General features: G+C 46.6%; 1 protein-coding gene across 1 annotated transcript in view; it reads right to left on the bottom strand.

The window, feature by feature from the left end:
* Window positions 1-1,628: 1,628 nt before the first annotated feature.
* Window positions 1,629-26,432, bottom strand: part of LOC132805549 (proline-rich protein 12-like) — a gene marked incomplete at its 3' end in the record, with an annotated part of 218,052 nt that continues 193,248 nt past the window's right edge. Inside the window, exons 23-26 of the mRNA XM_060820660.1 lie at window positions 6,369-7,598; window positions 4,706-4,893; window positions 3,665-3,746; window positions 1,629-1,688 (exon numbers count right to left, since the gene is read on the bottom strand). Of these exons, the coding sequence (XP_060676643.1) occupies window positions 1,629-1,688; window positions 3,665-3,746; window positions 4,706-4,893; window positions 6,369-7,598 (1,560 nt within the window). The remainder of the gene's footprint in view (window positions 1,689-3,664; window positions 3,747-4,705; window positions 4,894-6,368; window positions 7,599-26,432) is intronic.

The following is a 26,432-nucleotide window of genomic DNA, read 5'->3' on the forward strand; positions in this document are numbered from 1 at the left end:
TCTCTCTTTTTTCTTTTTCTCTCTTTTTTCTCTTTTTTTCTATCTCTCTCTTTTCTATCTCTCTCTTTTCTATCTCTCTCTTTCTTATCTCTCTCTTTTCTATCTCTCTTTTTTCTCTCTCTTTTCTATCTCTCTCTTTTCTATCTCTCTTTTCTATCTCTCTCTTTTCTCTCTCTCTTTTCTCTCTCTCTCTTTTCTCTAGCTCTTTTTTCTCGCTCGTTCTTTCCCCTCTCTTTCTTTTCTCTTTCTTTTCTCTCTTTTTCTTTTCTCTTTCTTTTCTCTCTCTTTTTTCTCTCTCTCTTTTTTCTCTCTCTTTTTTTCTCCCTCTCCTCTCTCTTTTTCTCTCTCTCTTTTTTCTCTCTCTCTTTGTTCTCTCTCTTTTTTTCTCCCTCTCCTCTCTCTTTTTCTCTCTCTCTTTTTTCTCTCTCTCTATTCTCTCTCTTTTTCTGTCTCTCTCTTTTCTCTCTTTTTTCTCTCTCTCTCTTTTCTCTCTTTTCACTCTCTTTCTTTTCTCTCTCTTTCTTTTCTTTCTTTTAGCTCTCTTTTTACTCTCTCTCTTTCTCTCTTTTTCTCTCTCTCTCTTTTCTCTCTTTACTCTCTCTTTCTTTTCTCTCTCTTTTTCTGTCTCTCTCTTTTCTCTCTTTTTTCTCTCTCTCTCTTTTCTCTCTCTCTTTTCACTCTTTTTTTCTCTCGTTCTATCTTTCAGCTCTTTTTACACTCGCTCTCCTTTTTCTCTCTCTTTTTTCTCTCTCTCTCTCTTTTCTCTCTTTTCACTCTCTTTCTTTTCTCTCTCTTTCTTTTCTTTCTTTTAGCTCTCTTTTTACTCTCTCTCTTTTCTCTCTCTCTTTTCTCTCTTTACTCTCTCTTTCTTTTCTCTCTCTTTCTTCTCTCTTTCTTTTAGCACTCTTTTTACTCTCTTTTTTCTCTCTTTCTCTCTCTCTTTTCTCTCTCTTTCTTTTCTCTCTCCTTTCTTTTCTCTTTCTTTTCTCTTTTCTCTCTCTCTTTTCTCTCTCTCTCTTTCTCTCTCTCTTTTCTCTCTCTTTTTTCTCTCTCTCTTCTCTCTTTTCACTCTCTCTCTTCTCTCTCTCTTCTCTTTCTGTTCTCTCTTCTTTTCTCTCTCTTTCTTTCTCTCTCTTTTTTCTCTTTTCACTCTCTTTCTCTTCTCTCTTTATTTTCTCTCTCTTTTTTCTTTTTTCTCCCTCTTTTTCTCTATTTTCTTTTCTCTCTCTCCTTTTCTCTCTCTCTCTTTTTTCTCTCTCTTTTTCTCCCTTTCTTTTCTCTCTTTTCTTTTCTCTCTCCTTTCTTTTCTCTCTCTTTCTTCTCTCTCTCTTTCTTTTCGCTCTCTTTCTTTTCTGTTTTCTCTCTCTTTTCTCTTTTTTCTCCCTTTTTTCTCTCTCTCTTTTTCCTCCCTCTTTTTTCACTCTCTCTTCTCTTTCTTTTCTCTCTTTCTTTTCTCTCTTTTCTCTCTCTCTCTTTTCTCTCTCTCTTTTTTCTCTCTCTCTTTTTTCTCTCTCTCTTTTTTCTTTCTTCTTTGCTCTCTTTCTTCTCTCTTTCTTTTCTCTCTTTCTATTCTCTCTCTTTCTATTCTCTCTCTTTCTTTTCTCTCTCTTTCTTTTCTCTCTTTTCTCTCTTTTTTCTCTTTTTTCCTCTTTTTTCTCTTTTCTCTCTCTATTTTCTCTCTTTTTTCTCTCTCTTTTTTCTCTCTTTTCACTCTCTTTCTCTTCTCTCTTTCTTTTCTCTCTCTTTTTTTCTCTCTCTCTCTCTCTCTCTTTTTCTGTCTCTCTCTTTTCTCTCTTTTTTCTCTCTCTCTTTTTTTCTCTCTCTTTTTTTTCTCTCTCTTTTTTCTCTCTCTCTTTTTTCTCTCTCTTTTCTTTCTCTCTCTTTCTTTTTTTTTTCTCTTTTGTCTCTTTCTTTTCTCTCTCTTTTCACTCTTTCTTTTCTCTCTCTTTCTTTTTTCTCCCTCTTTTTCTCTCTTTTCTCTCTCTTTTTTCTCTCTCTTTTCTCTCTTTCTCTTCTCTCTTTTTTCTCTCTTTTCACTCTCTTTCTCTTCTCTCTTTCTTTTCTCTCTTTTTTCTTTTTCTCCCTCTTTTTTCTCTTTTTTCTTTTCTCTCCTTTTCTCTCTCTTTCTATTTTCTCTCTCTTTCTATTTTCTCTTTCTTTTCTCTCTTTCTTTTCTCTCTTTTCTCTCTCTCTTTTCTCTCTCTCTTTTCTTTCAGTTCTCTCTTCTTTTCTCTCTCTTTCTTTTCTCTCTCTTTCTCTTTTCACTCTCTTTCTCTTCTCTCTTTATTTTCTCTCTCTTTCTTTTTTCTCCCTCTTTTTCTCTTTTTTCTTTTCTCTCTCTTCTTTTCTCTCTCTTTCTACTTTCTCTTTCTTTTTTCTCTCTCTTTTTTCTTTCTTCTTTTCTCTCTCTTCTTTTCTCTCTCTTGCTATTTTCTCTCTTTCTTTTCTCTCCTTTTTCTCCCTCTTTTTCTCTCTTTTCTCTCTCTTTTTTCTCTCTTTCTCTCTTTCTCTTCTCTCTCTTTTTTCTTTTTCTCCCTCTTTTTCTCTTTTTTCTTTTCTCTCCTTTTCTCTCTCTTTCTATTTTCTCTCTTTCTATTTTCTCTTTCTTTTCTCTCTTTTTTCTCTCTCTTTTCTCTCTCTCTTTTCTCTCTCTTTTTTCTCTCTCTTTTTTCTCTCTCTTTCTCTCTCTTTTTTCTTTCAGTTCTCTCTTCTTTTCTCTCTCTTTCTCTTTTCACTCTCTTTCTCTTCTCTCTTTATTTTCTCTCTCTCTTTTTTCTTTCTTCTTTGCCCTCTTTCTTTTCTCTCTCTTCTTTTCTCTCTCTTCTTTTCTCTCTCTTTCTATTTTCTCTCTTTCTTTTCTCTCTCTCTTTTTTCTTTCTTCTTTTCTCTCTCTTCTTTTCTCTCTCTTGCTATTTTCTCTCTTTCTTTTCTCTCTCTTTTTTCTTTCTTCTTTTCTCTCTTTCTATTCTCTCTCTTTCTATTCTCTCTCTTTCCATTCTCCCTCTTTCCATTCTCCCTCTTTCCATTCTCTCTCTTTCTTTTCTCCCTCTTTCTTTTCTCTCTTTTTTCTCTCTTTTCACTTTCTTTTCTCTCTCTTTTTTCTTTTTCTCTCTTTTTTCTCTTTTTTTCTCTCTTTTTTCTATCTCTCTCTTTTCTATCTCTCTCTTTTCTATCTCTCTCTTTTCTCTAGCTCTTTTTTCTCGCTCTTTCTTTCCCCTCTCTTTCTTTTCTCTCTTTTTCTTTTCTCTTTCTTTTCTCTCACTCGTTTTTCTCTCTCTCGTTTTTCTCTCTCTCGTTTTTCTCTCTCTCTTTTTTCTCTCTCTGTATTCTCTCTCTTTTTCTGTCTCTCTCTTTTCTCTCTTTATTCTCTCTCTCTTTTTTCTCTCTCTCTTTTTTCTCTCTCTCTTTTCTCTCCCTCTTTTCTCTCCCTCTTTTCTCTCCCTCTTTTCTCTCCCTCTTTTCTCTCTCTCTTTTCTCTCCCTCTTTTCTCTCCCTCTTTTCTCTCCCTCTTTTCTCTCCCTCTTTTCTCTCTCTTTTCTCTCTCTCTTTTCTCTTTTTTCTCTCTCTTTCTATCTTTTAGCTCTCTTTTTACACTCGCTCTCCTTTTTTCTCTCTCTTTTTTCTCTCTCTCTCTCTTTTCTCTTTCTTTTCTTTCTTTTAGCTCTCTTTTTACTCTCTCTCTTTTTTCTCTCTTTTTCTCTCTCTCTCTCTTTACTCTCTCTTTCTTTTCTCTCTCTTTCTTCTCTCTTTCTTTTAGCACTCTTTTTAATCTTTTTTCTCTCTCTCTCTCTCTTTTCTCTCTCTCTTTCTTTTCTCTCTCCTTTCTTTTCTCTTTCTTTTCTCTTTTCTCTCTCTCTTTTCTCTCTCTCTTTTTCACTCTCTTCTCTCTTTTCACTCTCTCTCTTCTCTCTCTTTTTTCTCTTTCTGTTCTCTCTTCTTTTCTCTCTCTTTTTTCTCTTTTCACTCTTTCTTTTCTCTCTCTTTTTTCTTTTTTTCTCCCTCTTTTTCTCTCTTTTTTCTTTTCTCTCTCTTTTTTCTCTCTTTCTCTTCTCTCTTTCTCTTCTCTCTTTTTTCTCTCTTTTCACTCTCTTTCTCTTCTCTCTTTCTTTTCTCTCTCTTTTTTCCTTTTCTCCCTCTTTTTCTCTCTTTTTTCTCTCTTTTCACTCTTTCTCTTCTCTCTTTCTTTTCTCTCTTTCTTTTCTCTCTTTCTCTTCTCTCTTTTTTCTCTCTCTTTTTCCTCCCTCTTTTTTCACTCTCTCTTCTCTCTCTTTTCTCTCTCTTTTCTCTCTCTTTTCTCTCTCTTTTCTCTATCTTTCTTTTCTTTCTCTTTTTTCTTTCTTTTCTCTCTTCTCTTCTCTCTCTTTTTTCTCTTTTCACTCTTTCTTTTCTCTCTCTTTTTTCTTTTTTTCTTCTTCTTTTTCTCTTTTTTCTCTCTCTCTCTTTTTTCTCTCTCTCTCTTTTCTCTCTTTTTTTCCTCTCTTTCTTTCCTCTTTCTTTTCTCTCTCTTCTCTCTCTTTTCACTCTTTCTTTTCTCTCTCGTTCTTTTCTCTCTCTTTTTCTCTCTCTTTTCTCTCTCTCTTTTCTCTCTCTTCTCTTTTTCTTTTCTCTCTTTCTTTTCTCTTTCTTTTCTCCCTCTTTTTTCTCTCTTTTCACTCTTTCTTTTCTCTCTCTTTTCTATCTCTCTCTTTTCTCTCTCCTTTTTCGCTCTCTCTTTTCTCTCTCCTTTTTCGCGCTCTCTTTTTTCGCGCTCTCTTTTTTCGCGCTCTCTTTTTTCGCGCTCTCTTTTTTCGCGCTCTCTTTTTTCGCGCTCTCTTTTTTCGCGCTCTCTTTTTTCGCTCTCCTTTCTTTTCGCTCTCCTTTCTTTTCGCTCTCTTTCTTTTCCCTTTTTTCTCTCTTTTTTTCTCTCTTTTTCCTCCCTCTTTTTTCACTCTCTTCACTCTCTTCACTCTCTTTTCTCTCTTTCTTTTCTCTCTCTTTTCTCTCTCTTTTCTCTCTCTCTCTTTTCTCTCTCTCTTTTCTCTCTTTTTTCTCTCTCTCCTTTCTTTTCTCCCTCTTTCTTTTCTCTCTTTCTTTTCTCTTTTTTCTCTCTTCTCCCTCTTTTTCTCCCTTTTTTCTCTCTCTTTTTTTCTCTCTCTCTTTTTCACTCTCTCTTCTCTCTTTTCACTCTTTCTTTTCTCTTCTTTTCTCTCTTTCTCTCTCTTCTCTCTCTTTTCACTCTTTATTTTCTCTTTCTTTTCTTTCTCTTTTTTCTCTCTCTCTTTTCTCTCTCTTTTTTCTCTCTCTCTTTTTTCTCTCTCTCTTTTTTCTCTCTCTTTTTTCGCTCTCTCTTTTTTCGCTCTCTCTTTTTTCGCTCTCTCTTTTTTCGCGCTCTCTTTTTTCGCTCTCTCTTTTTTCGCTCTCTTTTTCGCTCTCTCTTTTTTCGCTCTCTTTTTTCGCTCTCCTTTCTTTTCGCTCTCTTTCTTTTCTCTTTTTTCTCCTTTTTCCTCCCTCTTTTTCTCCCTTTTTTCTCCCTCTCCTCTCTCTTTTCACTCTCTCTCTTCTCTCTCTTTTCTCTCTTTTTTTTCTCTCTCTCTTTGTTCTCTCTCTTCTCTCTCTCTTCTCTCTCTCTCTTTTCTCTCTCTTTTCTCTCTCTCTTTTCTCTCTCTCTCTCTTTTCTCTCTCTTTTCTCTCTCTTTTTTTTCCTCTCTTTCTTTTCTCTTTCTTTTCTCTCTTTCTTTTCTCTCTCTTTCTCTTTTCTCTTTTTTTCTCTCTCTTTTCACTTTCTCTCTTTTCTCTTTTTCTTTTTTTCTCTCCCTCTTTTCTCTCTCTTTCTCTTTTCTCTCTCCTCTCTCTCTCTCTCTTCTCTCTCTCTTCTCTCTCTCTTCTCTCTCTCTTCTCTCTCTCTTTTCTCTCTCTTTTCTTTCCTCTCTCTTTTCTTTTCTCTCTCTCTCTTTTCTTTTTTTCTTTTTCTCTTCTTTTCTTTCTCTCTCTTCTTTTCCTCTTCTCTCTCTCTTTTCTCTCTCTTTCTATTCTCTCTTTCTTTTCTCTCTCCCTCTGTCTCTGATTTATAAGCACCATCTCCCTCCTCTCTCCCCGTGAAGGTCCCTTGAGGCCTGACTGATGGACTGAACACCAAACATGCCCATACCGAGGCTTGGTTATTGTGCGAGGCCTCAGCGTCCCCCCTGACCCAGGAAGGGGAGCGAGCAAGTCTAGGTGACCCCCCCCCACCCATCCCGACCTCAAACATCCAAACCAAGCTGAGGGTAACCTCCGTGACGCTTTCATCCCCTCCAACCCCTTCTCGGGTAGAAAGCAGATACTGAGGAGTGCCCTGACCTGAGAAACGTTCAGCCCCACAAGTGAGGGGAGTGGGAGTTGGTCCTTACCCTCCTGTATCCAGACCGAGTCGGCGCAAAGGGCGGTGGTCTCAGATACTCTTCAGGAAGCTGCTCGTAGATGCCATCAGCCTGGGGCACAGGTTGAGGTGCTGGTTCTGGCCTACTGGAGTGAGGCCTTAAATCTGGATCTGGCCTACTTGGGAGAGGGCTTGAATCCGGTTCCGGCCTACTGGGGAGAGGCCTCCAATCTGGCTCCGGCCTAGTCGGGAGAAGGCTTGAATCCGGCTCCGGCCTACTGGGGAGAGGCCTCCAATCTGGCTCCGGCCTACTAGAGAGAGGGCTTGAATCCGGTTCCGGCCTAGTCGGGAGAGGCCTCCAATCTGGATCTGGCCTAGTCGGGACAGGCCTCGGCCGTGGGACAGGCCTTGGTCGTGGGACAGGCCTCAGACCTGGCTCTGGCCTAGTTGGAAGAGGTCTTGATATTGACTCTGAGGGGCCGGGGACAAGTCTTGGAGGTCGTGCAGGCGCGCCTGGGACAGACATCAGGTCTGGCTCCGGCCTGCTTGAGGTAGGCTTCAGGTCTGGCTCAAGCCTGTCCGGGACAAGCCTCGGCTCTAGCTCCGACCTGCTCAGCTTGGGCTTCAGATCTCGATTGGGCCTGCTGGGGACAGGCCTCGGGTCTGGTTCCAGTTTGCTCAGCGTGGGCCGGGGCCCTCGTTCTGGCCTGCAAGGGACCGGCTCTGGGCCGCTAGGGAGAGGCCAGGGATCTGGCTCGGGCCCACTTGGCCGACATCTCGCTGAGACTCCGTACGCGTCGTCGTCCAGTTCAAGGTGGTCCTGGGCGGGGAGGCCTAGACTTCGGTGGGCGTGGGTGGCCCGAGCGCTGGGCTTGAAGGGGGCTGGGAGGTGCCAGCGGGGAGGGGCTGTGGGCACCAGGTCGCCGTGGGCAGCCTTGGTGGTTAGCCCCTTGGTAGGGGAGGGACAGTAGAGGTTGCCAGGCCTGGGATCCAACTCGGAGTAGACATGGCGGCGTTCATGGCTAGCAGCCTTCGGCAGGTGGTCCTGAGGCGTGGTGTAGAGGTGGGCCTCCGCGTAGGCGTGTGCCATCTCCATGGCGACACGAGGCCTATCCACAGGCTCCGTGTAGACGTGACTCCGAGCCTTGATGACCCTCGCGTAGGCCGCGGTCACCTGGCTAAAGGCGAGGCCGGCTTCCACCTCCGTGGGGCCGCGGTTCTGACCCGAAGCCTCTCGGACTAGGCCCTGGCCTTCTGGTATCTGCCAAGGAGGAAAGGAAGATGGTGAGTGTCTCCCCCCAACTCTGTGTGACTCAGAAACCAATCCCGCTCGGTGTTTTTACCGGGATCCCTGAGGCCTCGGCTAAGTTAAAGTGGAAAACCGTTCCCGACCCTCATCCCCACCACCCCCCTACTCTCTGGTCATTCCCAGTGATGGCTTTGTCGGCCGCCATTTTGTTCAGGCCCTGATCCAGGCCACAGGCCTCAGGAGGTATGTCCGTGTTGTTGACCCAGGCTCCAGGCCTGCGCCCGGTGGGGGCGGGGGAGCTGGTGAGCTCTGAGGCTCTGGGCCTTTCTGATGTCATCGCTGAAGACACTCAGTGGCCCTCAGTGACCCCATGACCCTCAGTGACCCAATGACACTCAGTGATCCGCAATGATCCCAATGACTCTGTGACCTGCAGTGACCCCAATGACCCTCAGTGACCCCCAATGACCCTCAGTGACTGTGACCCCCAGTGAACTCCAATAACCCACAGTGACACTCAATGCCCCTCAATGACTGTGACTCTCAGTGACCTCCAATGACCCACAGTGACTTTTGGTGCCCGCCAGTGACCCACAATGACCGCCAATGGCCCTCAGTGACCCCCAATGACTCTGTGACTCTGACCCCCAGTTACCCCAATGCCCCTCAGTGACATCCAGTGACTCTCTGACCCCACCCCACGTGACCCTCAGTGGCAGCAAGTGACTCTGACTCTCAATGACCCTCAGTGACCCCCGTGACCTCCATTGACCCCCAATGACCTGCAATGACCCCCTGTGACCCTCAGTACTCGCGGTGGCCCCCAGTGACACTCAATGACCTTTAGTGAACCCCAGGGACAGTCATGTGACTCCCACTGACAGCGAATGACGCCCATTGACATCTGATCACCTCCAGGGTCTCCCAGTCGCACCAATTAATCTCAAAGGTCACTCAGTGATGCCCCAGTGTCACCCAGTGTCTCCTGGTGACACCCAGTGTTACCCAGTGACCGCGCACTAAGGGGGCAGTGGGTTCCCCCAAACACAGTGTCATTACCGGTTCCCCATTCCCAGGGATACCCGTTCCTCCTGCCCCTTGATGGGTGACATTCTGTTCATTAGACAGTGTCACTGGGTCCTCACCTCCTGGTAGTTAGCATCGCCCAGTGTGACCCCCAGACCCCCTTCCACTGCCCGGGGATGGGCAGTGTGTGTGGACGCAGGGTCAGAGGTCGGTGCCCCCGGTAATGAGGGTGAGCCCGGTCGATCCTCCGTCCTGTTGGGAGGGAGAGGGGCAGCAGCTCCTCCTGCCATCTCCCGGATATTCGCCTTCCGTCTCCGGATCCTGTCGATATCCTCATAATGTTTATCAGGAAACTGGGAATATGGGAAAGGGGAGAGCATTCACAGGGGGGCAAGGATGGCAGCTACACCCCCAGGGACCCAGGGACACCACCAGGGACACCCAGAGACACCCCCAGGGACCCAGGGTCACCCAGAGAGAGCCAGTGAGACCTAGTGACTTACAGTGAGACCCAGAGACTCCCCCAGGCACCCAGTGACTCCCAGAGACACGCCCAGGCACCCAGAGACTCCCAATGAGCCCCAGTGAGACCCACAGACACCCACAGTGGTGCAGTGTGACCCAGAGAAACTGTGTGACACCCAATGAGACCAGAGATACTGAATGAGACCCCGTTGCACCCAGTGACTCCCAGCGACACTCACATATCACCCAATGACTCCCAGTTATAACCAGTGACACCCAGACACTCCCAGCGACACTCAATGGCATCAATTGTCTCCCAATGACACCCAATGTCTCTCGGTGACACCCAATGGGGCCTATTAATATCTAGTGACTCATAATGACATCCAATGGCACCCAGGGACACCTGACAACTCTCAATGACACCCAGTGAACCTCAATGACACCCAACTACACCCAGTGTCACTGAGTGACACCTAAGGACATCCTGCATCACCTAGAGTCAGCCAGAGACCCTCAGTGACTCTATCGCAACAACATCCATAACCAATGGGTGAGACTTGGGACACCCAACTGACACCCAGTGACACTCAATGGGATCCAGTGATTCTCAATGACACCCAGTGACACTGAACGGGATCCAGTGACACTCAATGATACCCAGTGACACTCAGTGGGGCCCAGTGACTCTTAATTACATCCAGTGCCTTCCAGTGTTACCCAGTGACAGTGCACTTAGGGGGCGTTAACCATTCCCAGGGGTACCTGTTCCTTCTACCCCTCAATAGGTCACATTCTGTTCATTAGACAGTGTCACTGGGTCCTCACCTCCTGATAGGTGGAATCATCCAGTGTGATCCCCGTACTCCCTTCCACTGCCCAGGGACGGGCAGTGTGTGTGGGCGCAGGGTCAGAGGTCGGTGTTCCCGGTAATGAGGGTGATCCCGGTCGATCCTCCGTCCTGTTGGGAGGGAGAGGGGCAGCAGCTCCGCCTGCCATCTCCCGGATATTCACCTTCCGTCTCCGGATCTTGTCGATATCCTCGTAATGTTTATCAGGAAACTGGGAATACGGGAAAGGGGAGAGCATTCACAGGAGGGCAAGGATGGCAGCTACACCCCCAGGGACCCAGGGACACCCAGTGAAACCCCCAGGGACCCAGGGACACCCGCGACACCCCACGGGACCCAGTGACACCCAGAGACCACCAGTGAGACCCAGTGACTTATAGTGAGACCCAGAGACTCCCCCAGACACCCAGTGACTCCCAATGAGACCCACAGACACCCACAGTGGTGCACTGAGACCCAGGGACACTGGATGATACCCAATAACACCAGAGATAATGAGTGAGTCCCAGTTGCACCCAGTGACTCCCAGCGACACACATATATCGCCCAATGACTCCCAGTTATAACCAGTGACACCCAGACACTCCCAATGACACACCATGGGACCCAGTGATTCTCAATGACACCCTGTGACACTCAATGGGATCCAATGACTCTCAATGGGATCCAGTGAATCTCAATGACGCCCATTGACACTCAATGGGATCCAGTGACACTCAATAGGATCCAGTGATTCTCAATGACACCCAGTGACACTCTTTGACACCCAGTGACACCCAATGGGATTCAGCGACTCTCAATAACACACAGTGACACTCAACAGGATCCAGTGACACTCAATGGGATCCAGTCTCACTCAATGATGCCCAGTGACACTAAATGGGATCCAGTGACTCTCAATGACTCCCAGTGATACTCAATGGGATCCAGAGACACTCGATGACACCCAGTGACACTCAATGTGATGCAGTCTCACTCAATGATACCCAGTTATCCTCAATGGGATATAGTGATTCTTAAATTCACCCAGTGACATTCAATGAGATCCAGTGATTCTCAATGACACCCAGTGATACTCAATGGGACCCAGTGACACTCAGTGGGATCCAGTGACACTCAATGACACCCAGTGACACTCAATGGGATCCAGTGACTCTCAATGGGATCCAGTGATTCTCAATGACGCCCATTGACACTCAATGGGATCCAGCGATTCTCAATGACACCCCATGACACTCAATGGGATCCAGTGACACTCACTGACACCCAGTGACACTCAATGGGATCCAGTGATTCTCAATGACACCCAGTTATACTCAATGGGACCCAGTGACACTCGATGACACCCAGGGACACTCAATGGGATCCAGTTATTCTCAATGACACCCAGTGACATTCAATGGGATCCAGTGATTCTCAATGACACCCAGTGATACTCAATGGGACCCAGTGACACTCGATGACACCCAGTGACACTCAATGGGATCCAGTGACTCTCAATGGGATCCAGTGATTCTGAATGACGCCCATTGACACTCAATGGGATCCAGCGATTCTCAATGACACCCCATGACACTCAATGGGATCCAGTGACACTCACTGACACCCAGTGACATTCAATGGGATCCAGTGATTCTCAATGACACCCAGTGATACTCAATGGTACCCAGTGACACTCGATGACACCCAGGGACACTCAATGGGATCCAGTGACTCTCAATGGGATCCAGTGATTCTCAATGACACCCATTGACACTCAATGGGATCCAGCGATTCTCAATGACACTCAGTGACATTCAGTGGGATCCCATGATTCTCAATTACACAAAGTGACACTCAATGGGATCCAGTGATTCTCAATGACACCCAGTGACACTCTATAGGATCGAGTGTCCCTCAATGACACCCAATGACACTCAAAAGGATCCAGTGACACTCAATGGGATCCAGCGACCATCAATGACACCCAATGATACTCAATGGGATCCAGTGATTCTCAATGACACCCTGTGACACTCAATGGGATCCAGTGACACTCAATGGGATCCAGTGATTCTCAATGACACCCAGTGACATTCGATGGGATCCAGTGATTCTCAATGACACCCACTGACCCTCAATATGACCCATTCATTCCCAATCGTACCCTGTGACACTCAATGGGATCCAGTGACACTCGACACCCAATGTAACACAATGAGATCTAGAGATTCTCAATGACACCCTGTGACACTCAGCGACCATTAATGACACACAGTGACATTCAATGGGACCCAGTGATGCTCAACGATACACAGTGACACTCAATGGGATCCAGTGATTCCCAATTACACCCAGTGACACTCAATGGGATCCAGTGATTCCTAATTACACCCAGTGACACTCAATGAGATCCAGTGACACTTAATGGGATCCAGCGACCATCAATGACACCCAGTGACACTCAATGGGTTCCAGTGACACTCAATGGGATCCAGTGATTCTCAATGACACCCAGTGACACTCAATGTGACCCAGTGATTCTCAACGATACACAGTGACACTCAATAGATCCAGTGATTCCCAATGACACCCTGAGACACTCAATAGGATCCAGTGATTCCCAATTACACCCAGTGACACTCAACGAGATCCAGTGACACTCAATGACACCCAGTGACACTCCATGGGACCCAGTGATTCTCAATGACACCCAGTGACACCTAATAGGACCCAGTGATTCTCAATGACACCCAGTGACACCCAATAGGATCCAGTGATTCTCAATGACACCCTGTGACACTCAATGGGATCCAGTGATTCTCAATGACACCCTGTGACACTCAATGGGATCCAGTGATTCTCAAGGACACCCAGTGACACTCAATGGGATCCAGTGATTCTCAATGACACCCAGTGACACTCTATAGGATCCAGTGACTCTCAATGACACCCAGTGACACCCAAGAGGATCCAGTGATTCTCAATGACACCCTGTGACACTCAATGTGATCCAGTGATTCTCAATGACACCCAGTGACACCCAATAGGATCCAGTGATTCTCAATGACACCCTGTGACACTCAATGGGATCCAGTGATTCTCAATGACACCCAGTGACACCCAATAGGATCCAGTGATTCTCAATGACACCCTGTGGCACTCAATGGGATCCAGTGATTCTCAATGACACCCAGTGACACTCAATGGGATCCAGTGATTCTCAATGACACCCAGTGACACTCTATAGGATCCAGTGACTCTCAATGACACCCAGTAACACACAATAGGATCCAGTGATTCTCAATGACATCCCGTGACAATCAATGGGATCCAGTGATTCTCAATGACACCCAGTGACACCCAATAGGATCCAATGATTCTCAATGACACCCTGTGACACACAATGGGATCCAGTGATTCTCAATGACACCCAGCGACACTCAATGTGTCCCAGTGATTCTCAATGATGCACAGTGACACTCAATGGATCCAGTGATTCCCAATGACACCCCGAGACACTCAATAGGATCCAGTGATTCCCAATTACACCCAGTGACACTCAACGAGATCCAGTGACACTCAATGACACCCAGTGACACTCCATGAGACCCAGTGATTCTCAATGACACCCAGTGACAGCTAATAGGACCCAGTGATTCTCAATGACACCCAGTGACACCCAATAGGATCCAGTGATTCTCAATGACACCCTGTGGCACTCAATGGGATCCAGTGATTCTCAATGACACCCAATGACACCCAATAGGATCCAGTGATTCTCAATGACACCCTGTGACACTCAATGGGATCCAGTGATTCTCAATGACACCCAGTGACACTCTATAGGATCCAGAGACTCTCAATGACACCCAATGACACCTAAGAGGATCCAGTGATTCTCAATGACACCCTGTGACAATCAATGGGATCCAGTGATTCTCAATGACACCCAGTGACACCCAATAGGATCCAGTGATTCTCAATGACACCCTGTGACACTCAATGTGTCCCAGTGATTCTCAACGATGCACAGTGACACTCAATGGATCCAGTGATTCCCAATGACACCCCGAGACACTCAATAGGATCCAGTGATTCCCAATTACACCCAGTGACACTCAACGAGATCCAGTGACACTCAATGACACCCAGTGACACTCAATGAGACCCAGTGATTCTCAATGACACCCAGTGACAGCTAATAGGACCCAGTGATTCTCAATGACACCCAGTGACACCCAATAGGATCCAGTGATTCCCAATTACACCCAGTGACACTCAACGAGATCCAGTGACACTCAATGACACCCAGTGACACTCCATGAGACCCAGTGATTCTCAATGACACCCAGTGACAGCTAATAGGACCCAGTGATTCTCAATGACACCCAGTGACACCCAATAGGATCCAGTGATTCTCAATGACACCCTGTGGCACTCAATGGGATCCAGTGATTCTCAATGACACCCAATGACACCCAATAGGATCCAGTGATTCTCAATGACACCCTGTGACACTCAATGGGATCCAGTGATTCTCAATGACACCCAGTGACACTCTATAGGATCCAGAGACTCTCAATGACACCCAATGACACCCAATAGGATCCAGTGATTCTCAATGACACCCTGTGACACTCAATGGGATCCAGTGATTCTCAATGACACCCAGTGACACCCAATAGGATCCAGTGATTCTCAATGACACCCTGTGACACTCAATGGGATCCAGTGATTCTCAATGACACCCAGTGACACCCAATAGGATCCAGTGATTCTCAATGACACCCTGTGACACTCAATGGGATCCAGTGATTCTCAATGACACCCAGTGACACTCAATGAGATCCAGTGACACTTAATGGGATCCAGCGACCATCAATGACACCCAGTGACACTCAATGGGTTCCAGTGACACTCAATGGGATCCAGTGATTCTCAATGACACCCAGTGACACTCAATGTGACCCAGTGATTCTCAACGATACACAGTGACACTCAATAGATCCAGTGATTCCCAATGACACCCTGAGACACTCAATAGGATCCAGTGATTCCCAATTACACCCAGTGACACTCAACGAGATCCAGTGACACTCAATGACACCCAGTGACACTCCATGGGACCCAGTGATTCTCAATGACACCCAGTGACACCTAATAGGACCCAGTGATTCTCAATGACACCCAGTGACACCCAATAGGATCCAGTGATTCTCAATGACACCCTGTGACACTCAATGGGATCCAGTGATTCTCAATGACACCCTGTGACACTCAATGGGATCCAGTGATTCTCAAGGACACCCAGTGACACTCAATGGGATCCAGTGATTCTCAATGACACCCAGTGACACTCTATAGGATCCAGTGATTCCCAATTACACCCAGTGACACTCAACGAGATCCAGTGACACTCAATGACACCCAGTGACACTCCATGAGACCCAGTGATTCTCAATGACACCCAGTGACAGCTAATAGGACCCAGTGATTCTCAATGACACCCAGTGACACCCAATAGGATCCAGTGATTCCCAATTACACCCAGTGACACTCAACGAGATCCAGTGACACTCAATGACACCCAGTGACACTCCATGAGACCCAGTGATTCTCAATGACACCCAGTGACAGCTAATAGGACCCAGTGATTCTCAATGACACCCAGTGACACCCAATAGGATCCAGTGATTCTCAATGACACCCTGTGGCACTCAATGGGATCCAGTGATTCTCAATGACACCCAATGACACCCAATAGGATCCAGTGATTCTCAATGACACCCTGTGACACTCAATGGGATCCAGTGATTCTCAATGACACCCAGTGACACTCTATAGGATCCAGAGACTCTCAATGACACCCAATGACACCCAATAGGATCCAGTGATTCTCAATGACACCCTGTGACACTCAATGGGATCCAGTGATTCTCAATGACACCCAGTGACACCCAATAGGATCCAGTGATTCTCAATGACACCCTGTGACACTCAATGGGATCCAGTGATTCTCAATGACACCCAGTGACACCCAATAGGATCCAGTGATTCTCAATGACACCCTGTGACACTCAATGGGATCCAGTGATTCTCAATGACACCCAGTGACACTCAATGAGATCCAGTGACACTTAATGGGATCCAGCGACCATCAATGACACCCAGTGACACTCAATGGGTTCCAGTGACACTCAATGGGATCCAGTGATTCTCAATGACACCCAGTGACACTCAATGTGACCCAGTGATTCTCAACGATACACAGTGACACTCAATAGATCCAGTGATTCCCAATGACACCCTGAGACACTCAATAGGATCCAGTGATTCCCAATTACACCCAGTGACACTCAACGAGATCCAGTGACACTCAATGACACCCAGTGACACTCCATGGGACCCAGTGATTCTCAATGACACCCAGTGACACCTAATAGGACCCAGTGATTCTCAATGACACCCAGTGACACCCAATAGGATCCAGTGATTCTCAATGACACCCTGTGACACTCAATGGGATCCAGTGATTCTCAATGACACCCTGTGACACTCAATGGGATCCAGTGATTCTCAAGGACACCCAGTGACACTCAATGGGATCCAGTGATTCTCAATGACACCCAGTGACACTCTATAGGATCCAGTGACTCTCAATGACACCCAGTGACACCCAAGAGGATCCAGTGATTCTCAATGACACCCTGTGACACTCAATGTGATCCAGTGATTCTCAATGACACCCAGTGACACCCAATAGGATCCAGTGATTCTCAATGACACCCTGTGACACTCAATGGGATCCAGTGATTCTCAATGACACCCAGTGACACCCAATAGGATCCAGTGATTCTCAATGACACCCAGTGACACTCTATAGGATCCAGTGACTCTCAATGACACCCAGTAACACTCAATAGGATCCAGTGATTCTCAATGACATCCCGTGACAATCAATGGGATCCAGTGATTCTCAATGACACCCAGTGACACCCAATAGGATCCAATGATTCTCAATGACACCCTGTGACACACAATGGGATCCAGTGATTCTCAATGACACCCAGCGACACTCAATGTGACCCAGTGATTCTCAACGATACACAGTGACACTCAATGGATCCAGTGATTCCCAATGACACCCCGAGACACTCAATAGGATCCAGTGATTCCCAATTACACCCAGTGACACTCAACGAGATCCAGTGACACTCAATGACACCCAGTGACACTCCATGGGACCCAGTGATTCTCAATGACACCCAGTGACAGCTAATAGGACCCAGTGATTCTCAATGACACCCAGTGACACCCAATAGGATCCAGTGATTCTCAATGACACCCTGTGGCACTCAATGGGATCCAGTGATTCTCAATGACACCCTGTGACACTCAATGGGATCCAGTGATTCTCAATGACACCCAGTGACACTCTATAGGATCCAGTGACTCTCAATGACACCAGGTGACACCCAATAGGATCCAGTGATTTTCAATGACACCCTGTGACACTCAATGGGATCCAGTGATTCTCAATGACACGCAGTGACACCCAATAGGATCCAGTGATTCTCAATGACACCCTGTGACACCCAATAGGATCCAGTGATTCTCAATGACACCCTGTGACACTCAATGGGATCCAGTGATTCTCAATGACACCCAGTGACACTCAATGGGATCAAGTGATTCTCAATGACACCCAGCGACACTCTATAGGATCCAGTGACTCTCAATGACACCCAGTGACACCCAAGAGGATCCAGTGATTCTCAATGACACCCTGTGACACTCAATGGGATCCAGTGATTCTCAATGACACCCAGTGACACCCAATAGGATCCAGTGATTCTCAATGACACCCTGTGGCACTCAATGGGATCCAGTGATTCTCAATGACACCGAGTGACACTCTATAGGCTCCAGTGACTCTCAATGACACCCAGTGACACACAATAGGATCCAGTGATTCTCAATGACACCCTGTGACAATCAATGGGATCCAGTGATTCTCAATGACACCCAGTGACACCCAATAGGATCCAATGATTCTCAATGACACCCTGTGACACTCAATGGGATCCAGTGATTCTCAATGACACCCAGCGACACTCAATGTGACCCAGTGATTCTCAAGGATACACAGTGACACTCAATGGATGCAGTGATTCCCAATGACACCCTGAGACACTCAATAGGATCCAGTGATTCCCAATTACAACCAGTGACACTCAACGAGATCCAGTGACACTCAATGACACCCAGTGACACTCCATGGGACCCAGTGATTCTCAATGACACCCAGTGACACCTAATAGGACCCAGTGATTCTCAATGACACCCAGTGACACCCAATAGGATCCAGTGATTCTCAATGACACCCAGTGACACCCAATAGGATCCAGTGAATCTCAATGACACCCTGTGGCACTCAATGGGATCCAGTGATTCTCAATGACACCCAGTGACACCCAATAGGATCCAGTGATTCTCAATGACACCCTGTGACACTCAATGGGATCCAGTGATTCTCAATGACACCCAGTGACACCCAAGAGGATCCAGTGACTCTCAATGACACCCAGTGACTCCCAATAGGATCCAGTGATTCTCAATGACACCCTGTGACACTCAATGGGATCCAGTGATTCTCAATGACACCCAGTGACACCCAATAGGATCCAGTGATTCTCAATGACACCCTGTGACACTCAATGGGATCGAGTGATTCTCAATGACACCCAGTGACACCCAATAGGATCCAGTTATTCTCAATGACACCCTGTGACACTCAATGGGATCCAGTGATTCTCAATGACACCCAGTGACACCCAATAGGATCCAGTGATTCTCAATGACACCCTGTGACACTCAATGGGATCGAGTGATTCTCAATGACACCCAGTGACACTCTATAGGATCCAGTGACTCTCAATGACACCCAGTGACACACAAGAGGATCCAGTGATTCTCAATGACACCCTGTGACACTCAATGGGATCCAGTGATTCTCAATGACACCCAGTGACACCCAATAGGATCCAGTGATTATCAATGACACCCTGTGACACTCAATGGGATCCAGTGATTCTCAATGACACCCAGTGATACCCAATAGGATCCAGTGATTCTCAATGACACCCAGTGACACCCAATAGGATCCAGTGATTCTCAATGACACCCTGTGACACTCAATGGGATCCAGTGATTCTCAATGACACCCAGTGACACTCAATGGGATCGAGTGATTCTCAATGACACCCAGTGACACTCTATAGGATCCAGTGACTCTCAATGACACCCAGTGACACCTCAGAGGATCCAGTGATTCTCAATGACACCCTGTGACAATCAATGGGATCCAGTGATTCTCAATGACACCCAGTGACACCCAATAGGATCCAGTGATTCTCAATGACACCCTGTGACACACAATGGGATCCAGTGATTCTCAATGACACCCAGCGACACTCAATGTGACCCAGTGATTCTCAACGATGCACAGTGACACTCAATGGATCCAGTGATTCCCAATGACACCCCGAGACACTCAATAGGATCCAGTGATTCCCAATTACACCCAGTGACACTCAACGAGATCCAGTGACACTCAATGACACCCAGTGACACTCCATGGGACCCAGTGATTCTCAATGACACCCATTGACACTCAATGGGATCCAGCGATTCTCAATGACACTCAGTGACATTCAGTGGGATCCCATGATTCTCAATTACACAAAGTGACACTCAATGGGATCCAGTGATTCTCAATGACACCCAGTGACACTCTATAGGATCGAGTGTCCCTCAATGACACCCAATGACACTCAAAAGGATCCAGTGACACTCAATGGGATCCAGCGACCATCAATGACACCCAATGATACTCAATGGGATCCAGTGATTCTCAATGACACCCTGTGACACTCAATGGGATCCAGTGACACTCAATGGGATCCAGTGATTCTCAATGACACCCAGTGACATTCGATGGGATCCAGTGATTCTCAATGACACCCACTGACCCTCAATATGACCCATTCATTCCCAATCGTACCCTGTGACACTCAATGGGATCCAGTGACACTCGACACCCAATGTAACACAATGAGATCTAGAGATTCTCAATGACACCCTGTGACACTCAGCGACCATCAATGACACACAGTGACATCCAATGGGACCCAGTGATTCTCAACGATACACAGTGACACTCAATGGGATCCAGTGATTCCCAATTACACCCAGTGACACTCAATGGGATCCAGTGATTCCTAATTACACCCAGTGACACTCAATGAGATCCAGTGACACTTAATGGGATCCAGCGACCATCAATGACACCCAGTGACACTCAATGGGTTCCAGTGACACTCAATGGGATCCAGTGATTCTCAATGACACCCAGTGACACTCAATGTGACCCAGTGATTCTCAACGATACACAGTGACACTCAATAGATCCAGTGATTCCCAATGACACCCTGAGACACTCAATAGGATCCAGTGATTCCCAATTACACCCAGTGACACTCAACGAGATCCAGTGACACTCAATGACACCCAGTGACACTCCATGGGACCCAGTGATTCTCAATGACACCCAGTGACACCTAATAGGACCCAGTGATTCTCAATGACACCCAGTGACACCCAATAGGATCCAGTGATTCTCAATGACACCCTGTGACACTCAATGGGATCCAGTGATTCTCAATGACACCCTGTGACACTCAATGGGATCCAGTGATTCTCAAGGACACCCAGTGACACTCAATGGGATCCAGTGATTCTCAATGACACCCAGTGACACTCTATAGGATCCAGTGACTCTCAATGACACCCAGTGACACCCAAGAGGATCCAGTGATTCTCAATGACACCCTGTGACACTCAATGGGATCCAGTGATTCTCAATGACACCCAGTGACACCCAATAGGATCCAGTGATTCTCAATGACACCCTGTGACACTCAATGGGATCCAGTGATTCTCAATGACACCCAGTGACACCCAATAGGATCCAGTGATTCTCAATGACACCCTGTGGCACTCAATGGGATCCAGTGATTCTCAATGACACGCAGTGACACCCAATAGGATCCAGTGATTCTCAATGACACCCTGTGACACCCAATAGGATCCAGTGATTCTCAATGACACCCTGTGACACTCAATGGGATCCAGTGATTCTCAATGACACCCAGTGACACTCAATGGGATCAAGTGATTCTCAATGACACCCAGCGACACTCTATAGGATCCAGTGACTCTCAATGACACCCAGTGACACCCAAGAGGATCCAGTGATTCTCAATGACACCCTGTGACACTCAATGGGATCCAGTGATTCTCAATGACACCCAGTGACACCCAATAGGATCCAGTGATTCTCAATGACACCCTGTGGCACTCAATGGGATCCAGTGATTCTCAATGACACCGAGTGACACTCTATAGGCTCCAGTGACTCTCAATGACACCCAGTGACACACAATAGGATCCAGTGATTCTCAATGACACCCTGTGACAATCAATGGGATCCAGTGATTCTCAATGACACCCAGTGACACCCAATAGGATCCAATGATTCTCAATGACACCCTGTGACACTCAATGGGATCCAGTGATTCTCAATGACACCCAGCGACACTCAATGTGACCCAGTGATTCTCAAGGATACACAGTGACACTCAATGGATGCAGTGATTCCCAATGACACCCTGAGACACTCAATAGGATCCAGTGATTCCCAATTACAACCAGTGACACTCAACGAGATCCAGTGACACTCAATGACACCCAGTGACACTCCATGGGACCCAGTGATTCTCAATGACACCCAGTGACACCTAATAGGACCCAGTGATTCTCAATGACACCCAGTGACACCCAATAGGATCCAGTGATTCTCAATGACACCCAGCGACACCCAATAGGATCCAGTGAATCTCAATGACACCCTGTGGCACTCAATGGGATCCAGTGATTCTCAATGACACCCAGTGACACCCAATAGGATCCAGTGATTCTCAATGACACCCTGTGACACTCAATGGGATCCAGTGATTCTCAATGACACCCAGTGACACCCAAGAGGATCCAGTGACTCTCAATGACACCCAGTGACTCCCAATAGGATCCAGTGATTCTCAATGACACCCTGTGACACTCAATGGGATCCAGTGATTCTCAATGACACCCAGTGACACCCAATAGGATCCAGTGATTCTCAATGACACCCTGTGACACTCAATGGGATCGAGTGATTCTCAATGACACCCAGTGACACCCAATAGGATCCAGTTATTCTCAATGACACCCTGTGACACTCAATGGGATCCAGTGATTCTCAATGACACCCAGTGACACCCAATAGGATCCAGTGATTCTCAATGACACCCTGTGACACTCAATGGGATCGAGTGATTCTCAATGACACCCAGTGACACTCTATAGGATCCAGTGACTCTCAATGACACCCAGTGACACACAAGAGGATCCAGTGATTCTCAATGACACCCTGTGACACTCAATGGGATCCAGTGATTCTCAATGACACCCAGTGACACCCAATAGGATCCAGTGATTATCAATGACACCCTGTGACACTCAATGGGATCCAGTGATTCTCAATGACACCCAGTGATACCCAATAGGATCCAGTGATTCTCAATGACACCCAGTGACACCCAATAGGATCCAGTGATTCTCAATGACACCCTGTGACACTCAATGGGATCCAGTGATTCTCAATGACACCCAGTGACACTCAATGGGATCGAGTGATTCTCAATGACACCCAGTGACACTCTATAGGATCCAGTGACTCTCAATGACACCCAGTGACACCTCAGAGGATCCAGTGATTCTCAATGACACCCTGTGACAATCAATGGGATCCAGTGATTCTCAATGACACCCAGTGACACCCAATAGGATCCAGTGATTCTCAATGACACCCTGTGACACACAATGGGATCCAGTGATTCTCAATGACACCCAGCGACACTCAATGTGACCCAGTGATTCTCAACGATGCACAGTGACACTCAATGGATCCAGTGATTCCCAATGACACCCCGAGACACTCAATAGGATCCAGTGATTCCCAATTACACCCAGTGACACTCAACGAGATCCAGTGACACTCAATGACACCCAGTGACACTCCATGGGACCCAGTGATTCTCAATGACACCCATTGACACTCAATGGGATCCAGCGATTCTCAATGACACTCAGTGACATTCAGTGGGATCCCATGATTCTCAATTACACAAAGTGACACTCAATGGGATCCAGTGATTCTCAATGACACCCAGTGACACTCTATAGGATCGAGTGTCCCTCAATGACACCCAATGACACTCAAAAGGATCCAGTGACACTCAATGGGATCCAGCGACCATCAATGACACCCAATGATACTCAATGGGATCCAGTGATTCTCAATGACACCCTGTGACACTCAATGGGATCCAGTGACACTCAATGGGATCCAGTGATTCTCAATGACACCCAGTGACATTCGATGGGATCCAGTGATTCTCAATGACACCCACTGACCCTCAATATGACCCATTCATTCCCAATCGTACCCTGTGACACTCAATGGGATCCAGTGACACTCGACACCCAATGTAACACAATGAGATCTAGAGATTCTCAATGACACCCTGTGACACTCAGCGACCATCAATGACACACAGTGACATCCAATGGGACCCAGTGATTCTCAACGATACACAGTGACACTCAATGGGATCCAGTGATTCCCAATTACACCCAGTGACACTCAATGGGATCCAGTGATTCCTAATTACACCCAGTGACACTCAATGAGATCCAGTGACACTTAATGGGATCCAGCGACCATCAATGACACCCAGTGACACTCAATGGGTTCCAGTGACACTCAATGGGATCCAGTGATTCTCAATGACACCCAGTGACACTCAATGTGACCCAGTGATTCTCAACGATACACAGTGACACTCAATAGATCCAGTGATTCCCAATGACACCCTGAGACACTCAATAGGATCCAGTGATTCCCAATTACACCCAGTGACACTCAACGAGATCCAGTGACACTCAATGACACCCAGTGACACTCCATGGGACCCAGTGATTCTCAATGACACCCAGTGACACCTAATAGGACCCAGTGATTCTCAATGACACCCAGTGACACCCAATAGGATCCAGTGATTCTCAATGACACCCTGTGACACTCAATGGGATCCAGTGATTCTCAATGACACCCTGTGACACTCAATGGGATCCAGTGATTCTCAAGGACACCCAGTGACACTCAATGGGATCCAGTGATTCTCAATGACACCCAGTGACACTCTATAGGATCCAGTGACTCTCAATGACACCCAGTGACACCCAAGAGGATCCAGTGATTCTCAATGACACCCTGTGACACTCAATGGGATCCAGTGATTCTCAATGACACCCAGTGACACCCAATAGGATCCAGTGATTCTCAATGACACCCTGTGACACTCAATGGGATCCAGTGATTCTCAATGACACCCAGTGACACCTAATAGGATCCAGTGATTCTCAATGACACCCTGTGGCACTCAATGGGATCCAGTGATTCTCAATGACACCCAGTGACACTCAATGGGATCCAGTGATTCTCAATGACACCCAGTGACACTCAATGGGATCCAGTGACTCTCAATGACACCCAGTGACACACAATAGGATCCAGTGATTCTCAATGACATCCCGTGACAATCAATGGGATCCAGTGATTCTCAATGACACCCAGTGACACCCAATAGGATCCAATGATTCTCAATGACACCTTGTGACACACAATGGGATCCAGTGATTCTCAATGACACCCAGCGACACTCAATGTGACCCAGTGATTCTCAACGATACACAGTGACACTCAATGGATCCAGTGATTCCCAATGAAACCCCGAGACACTCAATAGGATCCAGTGATTCCCAATTACACCCAGTGACACTCAACGAGATCCAGTGACACTCAATGACACCCAGTGACACTCCATGGGACCCAGTGATTCTCAATGACACCCAGTGACAGCTAATAGGACCCAGTGATTCTCAATGACACCCAGTGACACCCAATAGGATCCAGTGATTCTCAATGACACCCTGTGGCACTCAATGGGATCCAGTGATTCTCAATGACACCCAGTAACACCCAATAGGATCCAGTGATTCTCAATGACACCCAGTGACACTCAATGGGATCCAGTGATTCTCAATGACACCCAGTGACACTCTATAGGATCCAGTGACTCTCAATGACACCCAGTGACACCCAATAGGATCCAGTGATTCTCAATGACACCCTGTGACACTCAATGGGATCCAGTGATTCTCAATGACACGCAGTGACACCCAATAGGATCCAGTGATTCTCAATGACACCCAGTGACACCCAATAGGATCCAGTGATTCTCAATGACACCCTGTGACACTCAATGGGATCCAGTGATTCTCAATGACACCCAGTGACACTCAATGGGATCAAGTGATTCTCAATGGCACCCAGCGACACTCTATAGGATCCAGTGACTCTCAATGACACCCAGTGACACCCAAGAGGATCCAGTGATTCTCAATGACACCCTGTGACACTCAATGGGATCCAGTGATTCTCAATGACACCCAGTGACACCCAATAGGATCCAGTGATTCTCAATGACACCCTGTGGCACTCAATGGGATCCAGTGATTCTCAATGACACCGAGTGACACTCTATAGGATCCAGTGACTCTCAATGACACCCAGTGACACACAATAGGATCCAGTGATTCTCAATGACACCCTGTGACAATCAATGGGATCCAGTGATTCTCAATGACACCCAGTGACACCCAATAGGATCCAATGATTCTCAATGACACCCTGTGACACTCAATGGGATCCAGTGATTCTCAATGACACCCAGCGACACTCAATGTGACCCAGTGATTCTCAAGGATACACAGTGACACTCAATGGATGCAGTGATTCCCAATGACACCCCGAGACATTCAATAGGATCCAGTGATTCCCAATTACACCCAGTGACACTCAACGAGATCCAGTGACACTCAATGACACCCAGTGACACTCCATGGGACCCAGTGATTCTCAATGACACCCAGTGACACCTAATAGGACCCAGTGATTCTCAATGACACCCAGTGACACCCAATAGGATCCAGTGAATCTCAATGACACCCTGTGGCACTCAATGGGATCCAGTGATTCTCAATGACACCCAGTGACACCCAATAGGATCCAGTGATTCTCAATGACACCCTGTGACACTCAATGGGATCCAGTGATTCTCAATGACACCCAGTGACACTCTATAGGATCCAGTGACTCTCAATGACACCCAGTGACACCCAATAGGATCCAGTGATTCTCAATGACACCCTGTGACACTCAATGGGATCGAGTGATTCTCAATGACACCCAGTGACACCCAATAGGATCCAGTGATTCTCAATGACACCCTGTGACACT

The sequence above is a fragment of the Hemiscyllium ocellatum genome, chromosome 50, assembly GCF_020745735.1.
Source record: "Hemiscyllium ocellatum isolate sHemOce1 chromosome 50, sHemOce1.pat.X.cur, whole genome shotgun sequence".
In the NCBI taxonomy this organism is placed as follows: Eukaryota; Metazoa; Chordata; class Chondrichthyes; order Orectolobiformes; family Hemiscylliidae; genus Hemiscyllium; species Hemiscyllium ocellatum.